This window comes from Protopterus annectens, chromosome 13.part0, assembly GCF_019279795.1.
Source record: "Protopterus annectens isolate FY-2018-M chromosome 13.part0, PAN1.0, whole genome shotgun sequence".
NCBI lineage: Eukaryota > Metazoa > Chordata > Ceratodontiformes > Protopteridae > Protopterus > Protopterus annectens.
Window position 1 is genome coordinate 791410072 of NC_056747.1, and position 17399 is coordinate 791427470.

Genomic DNA, 17399 nt, shown 5'->3' on the forward strand with positions numbered 1-17399 from the left:
ATTTTTGCCGGCTTAGATCCGTATCCCACAGGTTGGAGACCAAATGAAGTAAACTACTTCAGATCAATAAATTGCCAAAGAGACAAATGGAAATTCACACTTTGTGAAACAGTTAAGGGACTGGCAGATTTTTTTTTTTTTTTTTTTTTGAGGGGGGGGGGGGGGCAAAGTCCATTATATAGTAATTCCACCTTGTTTGACTGTCCTTTGTTCTGAGGGGATTCCCGTTTTCTTTTTGCAACTTCCCTGTCACTGCTTTTTAAACATCAATTTACCAGCATTCTGCTGAGATTGTTTATTTTGCTTCTTGGCAAAATTATAAGAGGGAGCAAAAAAAAAGTTACTGAATCAGTTTACCGCTCTCATCACACTTTTTGGTAACCTATGCAGCAGACAGTTCAAAAAAATATCTATCTAAAGAAGAATTCAACACTGAATTTTTTTACATCTTGTGGGAGGTTTTGAGAATGCAGCCACGCAAACCTCCTCAAAACAACATCAGTGGCAAGAACTCTGGAAGCAGTATGACCAAAGTCAAAACACACTTTAAGCAATAAGTAGTGACCCGAGAAGCAGAATAAACCAGAATATACAAATCAGAGTTTATTTCAATAGTAGTATCTTCATCAAAAACACTGACTTTCACAATTGGTTAGTATAAACATATGTCCCTGAGAATTCAGAATTCCAAGCTGCAGAAGCATACACCCCCCAAAAGTTATCAATACCTTTACCATGCTTATCAGGAAGAGGATTACAATTAACAAAATACTTGGCAGCAGATGATTAAAGCTATTGCTGGAGGAGCAGGTCAGGGATTACTGTATAGAAAGTTCAAAGACTGATGAATTTTGTGCATTCTATCTGCTTTCTTAGGGGCGTCAGGTTGGCTGTCAGGGCAACCACAGGGTGTGTCACACACACCCTTCCACTGCTGACTGCACACTGGGGGATGGGATGAGGGTTCTGGAAATTCCAATTGTAGGAAATCATAACATTTTGAGAGGGACTGAGAAACCTCTATTTTCCTCAATGAAAACAACAGCCCACCTATGAAATACTCTCAGGTAAAGTGAAACCTTCACAGGAAGACTTTAATATTACACCCTCCTCAAATTCTGAACCAGAAACATGGGGGTTTAAAAAATGCATTTCTTCTTTAACATTCCCTATAGATTCCAAATACTGAATCTCTTCAGAGAGAAGAATCTTTTTTTTTTTTTTTTTTTTTTTTTTAATCAGAAACCACCTTACAAGAAGGGTCAATAGCCTGCACAACACCCGGAGTCAAGCCCAAATTACTCTTGTACTGAGAAACTGACACAGGAGAATTTAAATATTTGCATTTCTGTTTCTTTTTGGCAGGAAAGCTAGGGCAAACAAAGTACAGTTTTGTACCTACCATAAATGTAGATGTTTGAGTGTATACCCTGCTGCAGTCATCACACTTGGGTTATCTAGTCGTCAGGCGGTCCCGCAGTTGGCCTGAACTCCAAAGTCTTGGTCCGGAGTCAGTTGCTGTCGCTTCTTCCCTGACATCAGTGCGCCAGGGGTATAATATGATGCATCAGACGCCATTTTCTTCAGTTTTTCTTGCCCCAGATATCAGGTGCCCCCAAAAAGGTGGTCAGTAATTAGTACCAATCTAAGAAATTTAGCACAAACACAACATCCCCCCAGCTATAAGCAAACACATCAGAAAGGTATTGTAAAGATTTAGTTAGTTAGTCAGAGGGGATGGAGGGAGGGTAACCTGGACTGCAGCACGGTGTACACTCGAACATCTACATTTATGTTAAGTACAAAACTGTACTATGTTCATCGTGTTACCCTGCTGCAGTCATCACACTTGGAATGGAGTAAAAACCAGATGTTCTCACCACGAATAAAGTCAAAATCACAAATCACAAGTCCAATGTGATGAAAATAGAACGAAGTATTCACAAAAAACTCCAGTAGAAGTCCAAAACAGGTTTATTTAAGATGTGAGCGCTTTCGCGTAGTACCTACTATGCTTCATCAGACAGACATAGAATTATTTAAAATCACCATTTAAATATAAAAAAGGGCACCAACATTAGCGTCTAAAATTGATTAATTAGACAAGTTACAATCAATTGGATTCAATTAAATTAAATTACATAAAATTAAGTCAAACTAAATCGTGTTGACTTGATTCAGTTAGAAAAAATATATCAGCAGACTGCTAGATGTAAATTTCATTTGTTGGAATGCTTTAGACAATGCTATGTATCCAAGGAAACATCGTATTATAAGCGGAGCGCTATGAAGTGTTACAAATAAGGCACTTTGAATAAAATAGATCGCCACGTAAATGTATAAAATAGAATGAACTCAGAATACGCTGATCAATAATTATGAGCACTTATTAATGAGGCTAGAGTATACTACGTGCATAAAATAATATATATAGGAGTAATCAACCTTTATGGTAGTGCAAATAAGCTGTCACTAAAACTTCATTTATGAACAATAATATATATATATTTTAGAAAAAGTGATGCTGTCTAGGTCAATTTATTAAATAAATACATGAAATACATTGTTAAATCTTTGTATAAAATATATGTGTATATTTAATTATCAAACAAATAGATTATATGTATATATAACAATATCTATGTATATTATAAAAATGTAACTAAGGTAGTAATAATTGTATAGTAATAATATATATATGTGTATACAAACATATATTTTATTACATTTTTATTACATTTTAGTCATCACACTTGGGTAGAATCCCAAAGCTAAGGTTGGAAGGAGGAGTCAAAGAGGGTTAGAGGAGGCTAGAAGGCCCTGCAGAACTGCAGTGGCGAAGCCAGCTGTAGTCTTAGAGTAAAGTTAGTGGTAAGTGGTAGTGTTTGGTGAAAGTGTGTACTGAACTCCAAGTTGCAGCTTCCAAAATATCCTTGGTTGGCACCCCCCTGAAGAAGGCTGTAGGAACTGGTTTTCCATGATGGGTATAGCAAAAACGAATGCAATGTCCTATCCATTTGGAAATGGTCTGTTTTGATATAGCCTTCCCTTGTGAAGCTGCAGCATAGGATACAAAGAGCTGGTCAGATTTTCTGAAAACCTTAGTTTTATCCAAGTAGTAATGAAGTTGCCTGTGAATGTCCAAGGAATGCAGGAGTCTTTCTCCTTTGTTCTGTGGATTTGGAAAGAAGGTGGGTAAGTGGATGGTTTGATTTAAAGCCACACTGGATACCACATTAGGCATGAAGGAAGGATTAGTTCGTAGAGAAACTCTGTCTTGATGGAAAATGAGGAAAGGTTCCACTGCCATTAGTGCCTGAAGCTCTGAGACTCTTCTGGCTGAAGTTATTGCTAGCAGCAGGGCAGTCTTCCATGATATAAACTTTAGATCAGCAGAGAAAGCTGGTTCAAAGGGAGGTAGCGTAAGTTTTTCCAGAACAAAGTTGAGGTCCCAGGTTGGTGTAGGTGCTCTCCTGGGGGGCCTAATGTACAGTAGAACCTTCCTCAGCTAGTTCTTTCTTGGTGGCAGCCGCTACCACCATGGCATCAACTACTAAGCCCTTTGCTTAATGTGGATGGTCTCCAGAAGCAGAAAGTATTTTGTCAGGTCTCCGCGGGACAGGTTTCTACACAGTCAGGAGCCTTCCAATCCCATTGAGCGATCAGTTTAATTAGGTCATCAGCGGGCAGAGTCACCCAGGAGGTAGACAAGCGAGCACCAAAGGCCTGCAAGTACACAGATTCCTCACAGGAAGGGTCTTTGGGCTTCCAATCACCCCACTGTTTTAGGATCTCAAGAATGTCTCACAAGGAGACGTCTTCCAGGGTTGACCATGGGGAACCCTCCCACTCATCGAAATCTATGTCCTCCGTGACAGATTTTTTTGGGAGAATGAAGGTGTTTCCTCTTACATAATCTCTTCCAAGGTGGCTCTTCAGTGGGAGCATCTGAAGAGGACTCGGAAGAGGGTATGCCATTAGTAGGCAAGTCTTGCAACCTTGGAGCTCACTGTCCAAGAACAGAGGTTGGTGGTAGAACAGATAAACCTGGGGTCAAAGGGTGAGACTCTGGTAATACAGGAGCCGTCTGAGACTAGGCAGGGGCCAAGGCTCTTTCCATGGCTTGAAAGGCAGGACCCCTGAGGAGGGATAGGAGCCCGGAACAGACAAACTCGGAACCAGGGTCACACCCAGTCCCGAGAAACCTACCTGACAAACCAGAACCAATGACAGGTCCTCTGCTGGCACAGCCCAAAGAGGCAAGGCCAGCTCCATAGAAAAAAAATCAGAGGCGACTCAAACCTCTCAAGTCCAACAGCGAAGACACAGTCCCAGGGACCCTTCAGTCCCAAATGCACTGAAGGAGTCAGAACCGTACCTGGAGAAGACAAAGGTTGTTGGTGTTGAAGTTACTGGAACCTGTGAAGATGGAGTCAAGTGCTTTAAAGCCTGTGAAGAGGTTGGAGGAGGAGAAGGGGTTATAGGAGAGAAACCCCCTGCAACAGAAGGGAGAGGGGGCTGAGAAGATCCCTGGCTGTAAGGAGTTGATCCACCAACCTTACTATATCAGCATCTGGAGAGACTTCTGGTGGAGCAAATGGACAATACAGAAAGAGACTCTGGTCTATCTATAAAGGGGCTAGGGAGTTGTCCAAAAGAGGGGTCAATGGAGGAGGAGGAGGAATAAATGGTCCTGGGCTGAGTAGAAATATCAGTCTTCGGCACAGTCTGAGGAGCCGTGAGAGATATTGGTGCCGACATGGCAGCAGTGACAATAAGTACCAGTGTCTGAACTGTAGCCAAAGTAGAAGCGGTAGGAGTCGTAGTTTAAGTGAGCATTACAGTCGATGTCAATGGCACTGGTAAGGGGAACTGTGCCGAAGAATAAGTCCATTCTTAAAGCTTCTGAACCTTAGATTTTGGTTCCTAAGAGGAACCCACAGGTGCATGCTTATGCTTTTTAACAGTCTTGGTCGAGGGAGATGTCAGCACCAAACAGGAAGTTATGGAACCAAATGCCACAGGAGACAGGTCAGCCTTTGACAAGGCTTCTTCGAAAGGGGCTTTAAGAACCCCTTTGAGAATAAGCTTATTCCTACATTCTATCAGAGCTCTATTACTGAAACCGTGGCAGATTGTACAGTCGGTACTTATAATTGTACAGTCGGTACTTATAAACTCCAATTACCCAGTAGAATCACAAGGCACCAATGAAGGCAGTCCCAGTGCTGTTTTTTAAAACATTCCCAGCGGCAATACATGAAAAAGTAGTTTATTCCACATACAACACAGCACCAAAAGCACAGGATTTAGCGCTTTTGTCTCACTACAGGAAACATCATTAGAATCAGTGCACGTAACTTCCTACAGCCCTTAAATACGTTAACACTCCAACTGGCTAATGTCATTCTTTAGTAGTATCCCCTCCCCAGCCTGTGCTTTTGGTGCTGTGTTGTACGTGGAATAAACTACTTTTCATGTATTGTTGCCGGGAGTGTTTTTTCAAACAGTGTTTGGACTGCCTTTATTGGTGCCTTGTGATTCTACTGGAGAATTGGAATTTACCAGTTTTTTATTATTTCCCCATAACTCCAGTGTTTTGGTTAACAGTCCGTACTTAAGTGGGGTGGAGCCAAACAAACACAACAATCATGGTCATCAGAGTCTGGCATTTTCCTGCCACACTCTTTTCATTGTTTGAAACCAATACTGGCGCATTTGGATTTATCTGCCATCGCTCTAAACAAAAAAGCGGGACAGGCAGAAAGAAAAGTAAAGAGGAGAAAAGCCAACAAACAGTCACACCAGAAAGGAAAGCACTACCAGCAATGGTAAAAAGATTATCGAACGTTAAAGGAGAGGGAACTACCAATGATGATGGGGAAAATTACCAACGATAAAGGGAAAAATAGCAAATATACTCACACTAAGGGATAGACCAGAAATTAAGGATTCTAAAAGTTTAGCGATTAATACCAAAAACCCAGGTACAGAAAAATAAAGGCCAAAAGTATAAAGTTTTACTTCGCTACGAGAGAGGAGTCGGCTGATATGTCTTCTTTTAAGAGGGGCAAACGAGATCTGAGGTAATGTAGAGGGGGAATTGTGGATAGGCTAGTAGCTAGAGAGATTTTTTTGGCTGACGTGAGCTACAGAATGGCTGTATCCGTTCTGAGGATCGGAACCACACCAACAAGTCAACAATAGATGAAGAATGACATCAGATATAACGTCAGATGTAAAGCTAACAAACTTTTTTTTTTTTTTTTGCAGGAAGAAAGGAGAGACGCACGCACACAGAGAAAAATCGAGGTAAGACTTACAAAATACATGCAAGGATGAAAAACAGCCAAGAACTAGGATAACACTACCCCAAGCTAGAGAGCATGAGATCCATATCGGGTTCGTTGAAACAGCAAATAAGATCTGGGGTACTTGGGTGGATGTGGGGCATTATGGGTAGGATGGAGGAGCTTGGGTGGATGTGGGGCATTATGGGTAGGATGGAGGAGCTTGAGTGGGATCCAAGTTTCTAGAATGTGGCCAAGCTGAATCCAAAGGTCAGATCCAAGACCCCATTATGAGGAGGAATGAAGAAGACAACATTAGATTAGTAGGTTTAAAAGGTTCAGCTAAAATGCAACGTTAACTCCAAAACAGAATTGCAGACAAACTTGCCAATAAGTATATGCATCGTGTACTTCAAAAATGAGCAAGCAGAAACTGAAAATGGTACACACTAATCTGGAAGTTTAATATGGAAATAAACCAAAAGTACAGAACTTAAATGACAGTCTCATACAAGATCATCCTCCATAACCCCCCTTTTCCCCCATATTTTCTACATCTACTTATACAATACCACTTTCCTACTTAGTTCAACAGTCATGCACGACTCTAGTAGATTCTCCATCTCACAATCCATCCACCTTATTGCTGGATAACCTGTCTTCCTCTTGTCTGTCCCAAATAATCTTCGGCTTTTCTGCACATGTGCCCAAACCACTGTAATCTTTCCTCTTTGAACTTCTCTCCAACTGGAGCTGCTCTGGTGTCCTCACCTTTTGTCCCACATTGTATATCCTACCACTCTTTTCAGGTACTTTACCTCCATCACCTCTAACTTCTGCAACTGCTCTGCTTTCACTGCCCGAGTTTCGGTACCATATATTAGTCTTGGTTGTACCACTGTTTTGTACACATGACTTTTCAGCTTCTTCAGCATTCTTCTGTCTTACACTACCCCCGACACACTGCACCAGCTGGCTGCAGCCCCTCTGACTCTTGCTTTGACCAATCATTTAGACTTCCTTTCTCCTCAACCACACCTCCAGAAAACTGAAGCTGTTAACCAGTTCCACTGTTTCAGGGCCTTCTCTGACCACTGCTTGCAACTAACTGTGGCAACCAGTGACATATGCTGTAAGCCAACTATTTCACTGAAGATGGCTTTACAATTGCAGATTCTAATCCTTATGAAATATGCCATTTCTTTATATCAACCTGAAATGCTCAGAGTGCATGACCATGCACTCTACTGTGAAAGTACAGATGGCTCAGTGTTACGTTAACTTTGGCTCTGGCAGCATTAGCCTATGAAATGGTGCCAACATACCACTTATGACTTTCACTGGTACAAATTCACACATCCATGTTTACTGAAGACGGAGAAAAAAAAATAACTACATATTTACCATAACACTGGATATTGATTATCCCTGCCTATTCATTTCATTGCGTGGGACTGATGGTCACTGCCACAGATCTATTCAGCATACAGATCTAACTGCATGAGCTGCTCCCTTGCTTCACATAATGCACCGCTTCTCTTCCCACACTTCGCATCAAATTTGTAACCCACCCACCCCCTCCCCATATAAATCACTCTTGTTATCAACAGAATGGGAGTTAACACTGCCAGAATCAAAGTAACCTGTTCTGAAGGCTCCAGACATCTTGATGCCAATACAGAATGCACCGGGCAGTTTTTTCGAATATTCAAGGGTGAAACAGTGCACATGGAAGGACCTTCAAAAGTCAATGCCATGGGGCCTTCCCTGTCTTATTTTAACACACAGTGTGTTATATGCTTCCAGTCAGCTGCACAGATGGGCTCTTGACAGACCTAGTGAAAAATGCTGAAGGACTAGATTCAAGAAATCTGACAAATTCGATCTCCAAAGAACAGTTCTCAGCCTTCTTCCTTTAAGAAGGATCTTGAACCAGAGATACCAATAACTTTGATACCCCTGAAGGAGTATGGGAAGGAGCCTGAGAAAGCTTAGCTGAGTAAGACTCCCCCAGAGATGGACAGGGAGACTAGGAAGGGTTTACAGATTGGTTCTCTATTCTTGACGCCTTGGGAGTAGAAGATCTATCTGAAGGTTGATCAGCCATCTTTTTCTTTCTAGTGATCTCGTCTTCTTTCTCATGGTGTTTCAACTTTTCTGACAGCAGTAGTCTTGTAAGTATGAGCTTGTTGGGCTACTTTTCTGGGGTTCAGTAGCCAAAGCCCTTACTTATGTTACAGCTCCTGAAGATGCTCCAGAGACCTTATTCACAGTTAAGTAAATACCACAAATAAAGTACTATACCAACCACTATCCAAAACATTTGCAGTTTACAAAAAAAACAGCAGCCACTCAAACCACCAAGTAATACGTTCTATAAAAAAATCCTCTTAACAGACATGAACAGACAAGAAATAAACTCTGATGAACGTCTTGAGTTAGGCCCAAGTTGCATAACTGGGAAGTGGGGAGAGAGAATATATACAAACATTACAAAAAAGAAAAAAAAAACTTAGGAAGGGTTGTACAGACTAGTCTACATGCTAAATAATGGGATGGAAAATTTTTGAAAAAGAAAGTTCAACATTTTATTCACTTACCAGTTTTTGGTTCAAGATAGATCGATCATTTCTATATTGAAATGGTAGCGAATAATATTTGAGATGAGGAAGGAGGTATATGTGTGGTAGGCAGTGGAGGAAGAGCTCAAGCTGTGATAAGGAAATGTGTCTGCTGATTGACACGTGGCAGTAGTCAGTCCCACAATGAAGTACTCAGACTGGACAATCTAATATCTACCTACCAGAACTGTAATCTAGACAAGTAAGGACTGTAAAACTGTATTCTGACTTTTTTTTTTTTTTTTAACTAAGTTAACATTCTCAGATATTCAACTCTGCCATCTGCCAAGTGTTTTAGCAATCTGAAACCTACATTTTGCACAAACACTGATGACCTCTGCATGCACAGGTATACCTACATTTATGCTGCTGCTAAGTGGAGGCTTGTAAAAAGTTGCTCCAATTTCAAGACACCAAATACAAAATTCATTCTGGTAAATTCAGTTTCACTCTTTTTTAACACCCTAAAAGCCTATACAGACTTATGACAATGGCTGCGCACAGAAAACTCTTTATTGCATCAATGTGTTTACAATAGGTACCAAAATGTTTAGCTTCCCAAATGTCATTACACATCACAATGACAAAAAAGTTGTATTTCGCAAGTGTCATTACATATTCCTTCATGACACTTGTGGCACTTCACAAAAGCACAGAATAGTGTATTCTTCTACTAATGCTCATTTGCTTGTGCAGATGCAAATACTCTTTCTTCTCCCGCCATTTACAGTGCCAGTCCACGTCTTTATGTAGAGGCCTACACAATGCTAAATTTCTAATAATGGTACCACTGGTACTCACAAACGGATCTGTGCCTCTAAATCCATTCATAAATATCTACAGAGATATTCAACTGGTTTCTGAGAATAACCGTGTTATATGTTAATCCGTAACAATACAGTCTTGTATGTACACACGTGCTTTTAACAGTAATGCAACCAAGTGTTAAAAGAAAATACTGTTAACAGTGGTTGGACCAACAACACAGGATCCTATCATTTTTTTGCACTACTTGTGTTCCAAGTTTGAACAATGGCTTTGGTTCCTGCTAACCAACTATGAGAGACGGGCAGCACTTTGATAGCAACTGCCAATTTCCCTTACTCAAAGGAGGAAATATTTCTGGAAGAAAATGAGCTGAATAATAAAGCAAGGTTTTTCAGGCTTCCATAAGTAACAGCAGGGATTCTGTTGACTCTAGACTACCCCACCACTGGAGCCACTGTAAACCTCCAAATTGGGATAAGGGGGAATGTAGAAGTGGTAAGGGGATGAAGCAAAAACTCCCTGCCCCTCACTGTGATGACGACAGACTCTGCTGCATGTGATTTCATCCAATAAGAGGAGCAAATGAAAGAGACAAAGCAGTTAACATGAACAACATCTTGGGTCTCCATTGAAAACAGGCCAGTGAGCTAGTGGGAATAACCCAATCAACAAATTACTGGAAGGGAAAACAATTCCCCAGAGTCAGTGTGTGTAAAATTTGAAAGGGAAGGTACATAAAGAGATGACAACATACAAGACACTAAAACAGAAACTCATGGACCGAATGACTTTTACAGAGTTTTTAAAACTATACTCACTGGGTTCAGGAGGTGGTGGAGGTGGAGGTGGTGGTGTTTCTTCAGCAGCAGCAACTGCAGCAGCAGCTTCATTTGCCATTGATCTTGTAATTCTACCCTTGCGTCGACCTTGGCTATTAGCAGTTTTGCGTCCCCGTGGTGTGGAATGCTCTTTCTCTTCAACCTCCTCAACTGGAAGCTCTGGCTTTTCCTTCTCTTTAGGGGCTTCCCTGTAAATATTTCCAATATAGGCAAGCTAAAGTCTTGACAGAGAACCTTCGATTCAACAGCAATGACATTAATTCCAACTTAGTTTCTTCAAAGTGAAGAGTACACTGTACACAACACAAACTCTGAAGATGTGAAGAAATCTCTTTAATGAGCAACTGTGCTAAGTACCACTAAAGTGATGCTGCCATATTCCAAGATGTTAAGAATCAAACTGAAGGCAGAGCTAGCAAAAACAAATATGTCTAAGTGCATTACATATACAAAATAATTTCTATACGTTTTAATGAAGGATCATCAGCAATAACAGACATGTCTAAACTCTGACAAGGACAAAAAGCAGCAAAGTGTTTGACATCTAACAAGAAGTTTGGAGGGGAAAAAAATAAAACTTTTGTATTTGTATACACATCTGCAGGACCATGAAGATATCCACGGGGCAAAAGTGATGAAAATTTTTAAACAAAAGAAAATGCAATAAAAATATAAAACATTTTAATTCAGTAATACCTACTTTTAACTAATAAATTAGCCAACCAATACTCTGAATGTATGGAAGGGGAGGTGACAATGCAACCTGGAAATTTACCATAAAACTAACAGGAGATCTAGACAAGTATTTAGAAGAAATACTGTAAACACTGGAATGATAATAGCATTCCTAAACAGAAAAGGGAATTTGTGACCTAAACAGCTAAAGCCCTGCCCAAAAGTTACTTACTTTGGTTCTTCCTTTTCATCTTTTTCTTCCTCCTCTTTCTCCTTCTTTTCCTCCTCCTCTTTTTTCTCAGATTTTTCTGGCTTTTCTTCTTCTTGTAGTTTTTCTGGTTCTTTCTCTTCTTGTGAAGGACGAGTTATCTGTTGCTTAAGAAAAACATTTTCTAAATATCTATCATGTTAACAGAACACACACTGACCGACTTATTGTATAGTCGGTCTTAAGATTTCAAACCAAGGAATACAAAACAGCAGCTATCAATTGCACACATCAGTAACAAACCCTTATGTCATATGGTTACGCCTAGTTCAAGTTTATTAACAATGATACCTGCTTATTTTGCTACATAAACCAGTGACTGAAAGCTAAATGTGACGTCACAGCTGTTTGTGAAACTTCAAAAAACATTCAATAACACAATGACATTCACGCAGAATAAAGAGGGGTCCTCCCTATACTGAAGAAAATTATACAAAAGAAGTGCTCATTTAGTCATTTTGTGGAGCCTTTACAGCTGGTAGTCTTTTATTAGTTTTTACTTTATCAATTTACCTGTCCCAATATCTTAGCATTACTAATTTGAGGGTCAGCTATTATCAGAGACCTTAGCATTATTAATTTGAGGGTCAGCTATTATGAGACCTGCATTGTCAAAACTGCAAACATGCAAGCTAAAGGAGGCAATTCCCTCTATTTTGTGGAGGCAGAGAACAACCTTAAAGGATGGAGAGACAAGGGTTTATTGTAGACAATTGGTTTTCATTACAAACACTAACGGAAATCTTTTTCACCTTTCTGTAAGTCTGCAGAGAAGTTAAACTTTATTTCAAATTGTTATATCATGCAATACTTTGATTCATTCTACTAGAATTAAAATACTTGCACAGACCCTCACAGCAGGCACAAAAAAACCTGACAAACAGAAAAAAAAAACCTGAAGGTAGCAGAAGGCGATGAAGGAACACTGACCAGTCAGCAGGTACAGAAAAGCAAAAGTACAGTTTTGTACCTACCATAAATGTAGATGTTCGCGTGTTCACCCTGCTGCAGTCATCACACTTGGGTTATCCTGTCGTCAGGCGGTCCCGAAGTTGGCCGGATTTCCAAAGTCTTGGTCCGACGTCGGTTGCTGTCGCCTCATCCCTGACGTCAGTGCGCCAAGGGTACATATATAGCAACCAACGCCATTTTCTTCAGTTTTTCTTGCCCCAGATGTCAGGTGCCCCCAAAAAGGTGATCCAAATCAGTACCAAAAAGTGAGAACACTGTACAGACACAAAAACCCTTGAGCTATAATCAAATACATCAGTAAGGCATAGCAGAGATTTAGCCAATAGATCAGAGGGGTTGGAGGGAGGGTAACCTGGACAGCAGCAGGGTGAACACTAGAACATCTACATTTATGGTAGGTACAAAACTGTACTATGTTCATCGTGTTACCCTGCTGCAGTCATCACACTTGGGTTGAGTCCAAAGCTAAGGTAGGGTGGAGGCATTATAGAGGGTTAGAGGAGGCAATGAGACCCTGCAGAACTGCAGTGGTGAAGCCTGCCCTGGACTTAGAATAAAGAGGTAAGTGGTATTGTTTGGTGAAGGTGTGTACAGAACTCCAAGTTGCAGCTTCTAAAATTTCCTTGGTAGATACCCCTCTGAGAAAGGCCGTAGAGGTAGCTGTTGCCCTGGTAGAGTGGGATCTAATGGTAGGAGGAACTGGTTTCCAATGATGGGTATTAGCAGAAACGTATGCAATGGCCTATCCATTTAGAAATGGTTTGCTTGGAAATGGCCCTCCCTTGAGAAGCTGTAGCATAGGGAACAAAGAGCTGGTCAGTTTTTCTGAAAGCCTTAGTTTTATCCAGGTAATATCGAAGCTGCCTGTGAATGTCCAAGGAATGTAGAAGTCTCTCACCTTTGTTCTGTGGATTGGGGAAGAAAGTGGGTAGATGGATGGTTTGATTTAAAGCTACGCTGGAAACCACCTTAGGCATGAAGGAAGGATTAGTTCATAGAGAAACTCTGTCTTGATGAAAAATGAGGAAAGGTTCCACTGCCATAAGTGCCTGTAATTCTGAAACTCTCCTAGCAGAAGTTATTGCCAGAAGCAGGGCAGTCTTCCAAGATAGGAAATGAAGGTCTGCAGAAAAAGCTGGTTCAAAGGGAGGCAATGTTAGTTTTTCCAGCACAAAGTTGAGGTCCCATGTTGGTGTAGGAGCTCTTCTAGGTGGTCTAATGTTTTTTGCCCCTCTGAGGAACTGCCTTAGGAGTGGATTTGAAAATAAAGGTGGATTTGTGTCGTAGTGAGCTGAAATAGCTGAAGCATGGATTTTAATTGAGGAGAAGGAGAGTCCTTTATGCAGCATCTCAGCTAAATACTGCAAAATGTGAGTCATATGAGGCTAAGTTGTGTCTTGGCCTTTAGCTTGGTTCCAAGCAGCAAACCTTTTCCATTTGTCCGAGTAAGCCTTCCTGGTGCTTGGCCTCCTGGCTTCTGGAATAACATCCAGTACTGCTTGTGAAAGAGGGGCTGGTTGGCTAATTAATTGATTTGCCATGCAGCCAGGTTTAAGGTTTTGATCTGGCTGTGCAGAATTTGCTTGTCTTGCTGAGTGAGCAAATGAGGTATTTGAGGCAAAATCCATGGTGGGCTGTGAGCCATATTCTTCAATAGTGGGTACCAGTGCTGGCGTGGCCAGTCTGGGGCTATGAGAATCATTCGAGGTTTCTCCTTTTTGACCTTCAAAAGAACCTTTGTGAGAAGAGGTAATGGAGGAAAGGCATACGCTGTCGGGTTTTTCCAACTGAAGGAGAGAGCATCCACTTTCCAAGCTTGCTGGAATGTCCTTGTACAAAAGTTTGTCAGCTGGTAGTTTTGAGGACTGGCATACAGGTCTATATTTGGTAGGCCCCATCTTTGAGTTATCATTGCAGATATTTGAGGGTCTAGTTTCCACTCGTGGGGATCTTTGATGTTTCTGCTTAGGTCGTCTGCCAATGTGTTTTTCTGTCCTGGCAGGAAGTGAGCTTGTAACTGGACTTGGAAGGTCAGAGCTGTGTTCCATAAGATTATTGCTTGCCTGCAAAGAGGATATGAATGTGTGCCCCCTTGTTTGTTTATGTACCACATTACTGTGGTGTTGTCCGTCTTTATTGCCAGTTGTCCAGGCTGTAGTAGATCCTTGAAGGCCGTCAGAGCTTTCTGTACAGCTAGCATCTCTTTTTGGTTTATGTACAGTTTTCTTTGTTCTGCAGTCCATAGGCCTTGAATGCATTGCCCTGCCATGTGAGCCCCCCAGGCATAGTCTGAAGCATCTGTTGTGATAGTTTGTCTGGGTGGTGACAAGGTGAAAGGCTGACCCTTGTTGAGGTGACATGCCTGTGGCCACCATAGAAATTCCTGTTGAAGGCAGGGCAGGAGAGATATCACTGTGTCCAAGCTGCGGCTGTGTTGAGACCATACGCTTTTTAGGTACCACTGTAATTTCCTCATATGCAGTTTTGCAAATGGTATTATCAGAATGCAAGATGCCATGAAGCCCAAAGCATGCAGAATTTTTCTTGCAGTTAATTGGGTCTTTGTTGCCATTGTCTTAAAATATTGAGTCAGTTGTAATTGCTTGTCTAGTGTAAGATAAGCCTTCTGGGCCGTTGTGTCCAAGCTGGCACCCAGGAATGTCATTTTTTTGTAAGGGTACTAGTTTTGACTTCTTTTCGTTTACTGTGTACCCAAGACAATTTAGTAGATGCTTCACAAAAGCCAGATGTTGTATGAGAATTTCTTTTCTTTCTGCTTGGATGAGGCAGTCGTCCAGGTATGGATATATTTGTATTCCTCTTTGTCTGCAGTATACAATCACTGGTGCCAGGCATTTTGTGAATACTCTGGGAGCAGTAGATAAGCCAAAGAGCAGTGCAGAGAATTGATAATGGGTTAAACCTGCAATGAAACGGAGGTATCTTCTGCAACTTTGTCTGATAGGGACATGCAGGTATGCCTCCTTGAGGTCCAATGTTACCAGCCATGCTTCCTTGCCCAACATGGGAAGTAGCTGCTGTAGTGTTAGCATCTTGAATTTGGGAACTTGTAAGTAAGTGTTTAGAATTGAAAGGTCCAGAATTGGTCTCCAAGCATTTTCTTTCCTGGGTACTAGGAAAAGTCTTGAGTAAAATCCTTGGCCTTGCTCTTGAGTTGGTACCCTTTGAATGGCTCTCATGGCCATGAGTGCTGAAATTTGTTTTTGAGCCTCTGCCCTTTGATTTTGTGGCAGGTTTGGCATTCCTCTTTTTATTGGTAAGGTGTGAAAGTGGAATCTGTATCCTCGTAAAATTATGTCTAGGACCCATTTGTCCTTTATGACCATGTGCCAGTTGTCTACAAATAATGCTAGTTTCCCCCCCAGGGGGGCTGACAAAAGAGCTTTGTTTGGCTAGCTGAGGTGCAAGTCATTGAGTTTGCCTTCTGGTGGCTTGAGACCTGTCTTCTCCTCCCTTCCGGGTTGGAGTGGTCCTTTGGCGAGGTTTATACTGAGCTTGTGGTTGATCTCTGCCCCTTGGGCGCCTGTATTTACCCTTCTGAGGCCTGTCAGTGGCTGGAAAGGACCAATTTTTGGTTGGCCAGTTTCGTCTGAAGCGAGGGGGTTGTACCTGTAGGAAATCTTTGACTGTCTGCATTGATTTTGCCTTATCTTCCATTTTCTTTAAAACTTCTTCTGCTTTAACACCAAAAAGAACATTCTGCTGCAAGGGAGCATCTAGTAGTCTTGCTTTAACATGTTCAGGCAGACTTTGTTCCTTTAACCAGGCATGCCTACGTATAACTGATCCAGTGACAGCTGCTCTGCAGGAGGCCTCCAAAGAGTCAAACCCACATTGTAAGGTATGTTTGCCCACCTACTCGGTGGCGTGCAACAAATCCTGTACTTCTTTCAATTCAGATTGTTGAGGAAGGGTTGTTATCTTTTGTTTTAACTGAGAGATCAGAAATTGCTGATACTTAAGCATATGAAATTGACAGTTTAGAGCTCTCATAGCTAAAGTGGCTGAGGTGTAAACCTTTTTCCCCCATCTGTCTAGTGCTCTTGAATCCCTTTCAGAAGGTACTGGATTTTTAGCCATGGAAGCCTTAGCCCCCTTGGGACCCTTGCAGATAGTCTCTGGGTCAGCTACTGGGCTTTTGTACAGGAATTTATGGGAATCAGGTACTCTGTAGTATCTGTCAGGCTTGGCCGGGGCAGGAGGCAGAGAGTCAGGGTTGAAACTGGATTCTAAATAAACATCATCCACAATGTCCAAAACAGGAGGGATGGCTAGAGGTCTGTGTTGGGAGAGTAAAAGAAACTCTCTGAGCCTTTTCTTGGAATCAGAGTAATCCTGACCTTCCCAGTGGAAATGTTCCCTCATAGTGTGTGAAGTTTCCCCAAAAGAGTAATCTTCTGGAGGGGAAGCTGAGGAAATAGAGTCCTCAGCATCAGAATCTTCATACGGAGAGAAGGAATAGTCTTGGTCTTCAGAGGAATCCGAAGAAATGGACAGTTGTTCAGAGGAAGCAGATTCTTCCTCTTGTCTGGGCCTTTTGTCAGGAGGAGGCTGGGAACCCCTGATAAGAGAAATCAGATCTTCAGCCATCTTGAGCATCTGTTTCTTCGGCATAGGGCCTTGAACAGGAGACTGAAGTGAAGCCTTTTTCGATTTGGAAGGAGTCTTCGATTTTGAAAACGTTTTGACTGTAAGAGTCGTCAGTCTGAAAACGCCTTCAGAAGGCGAAGGTGTTTCAGAAGTACCGGCGTCCTTGGGAGGTAAGTCGTCGGTAGGGCCTGAAGTAAAAGGCTGCGTCGGCCTAGTACATTCCGTCAAAATATCTGTAGCGGTCTCTGGTTCAACTGCGGTAGTCAGAGGCTGCATCGGAGCCTCACTGATAACCGGAGACCGGATCAACCGAGGCCTCGGCATCGGGCTTAGGCCTAGGCTGTCGATCCTTTTC

General features: G+C 41.7%; 1 protein-coding gene across 1 annotated transcript in view; it reads right to left on the reverse strand.

Moving 5' to 3' along the window:
- Positions 1-17399, reverse strand: part of NCOR1 (nuclear receptor corepressor 1) — a 4682182-nt gene that overhangs the window by 2216413 nt on the left and 2448370 nt on the right. The window contains exons 15-16 of the mRNA XM_044054890.1: positions 11426-11568; positions 10498-10706 (exon numbers count right to left, since the gene is read on the reverse strand). Coding sequence (XP_043910825.1) covers positions 10498-10706; positions 11426-11568 — 352 coding nt within the window. The remainder of the gene's footprint in view (positions 1-10497; positions 10707-11425; positions 11569-17399) is intronic.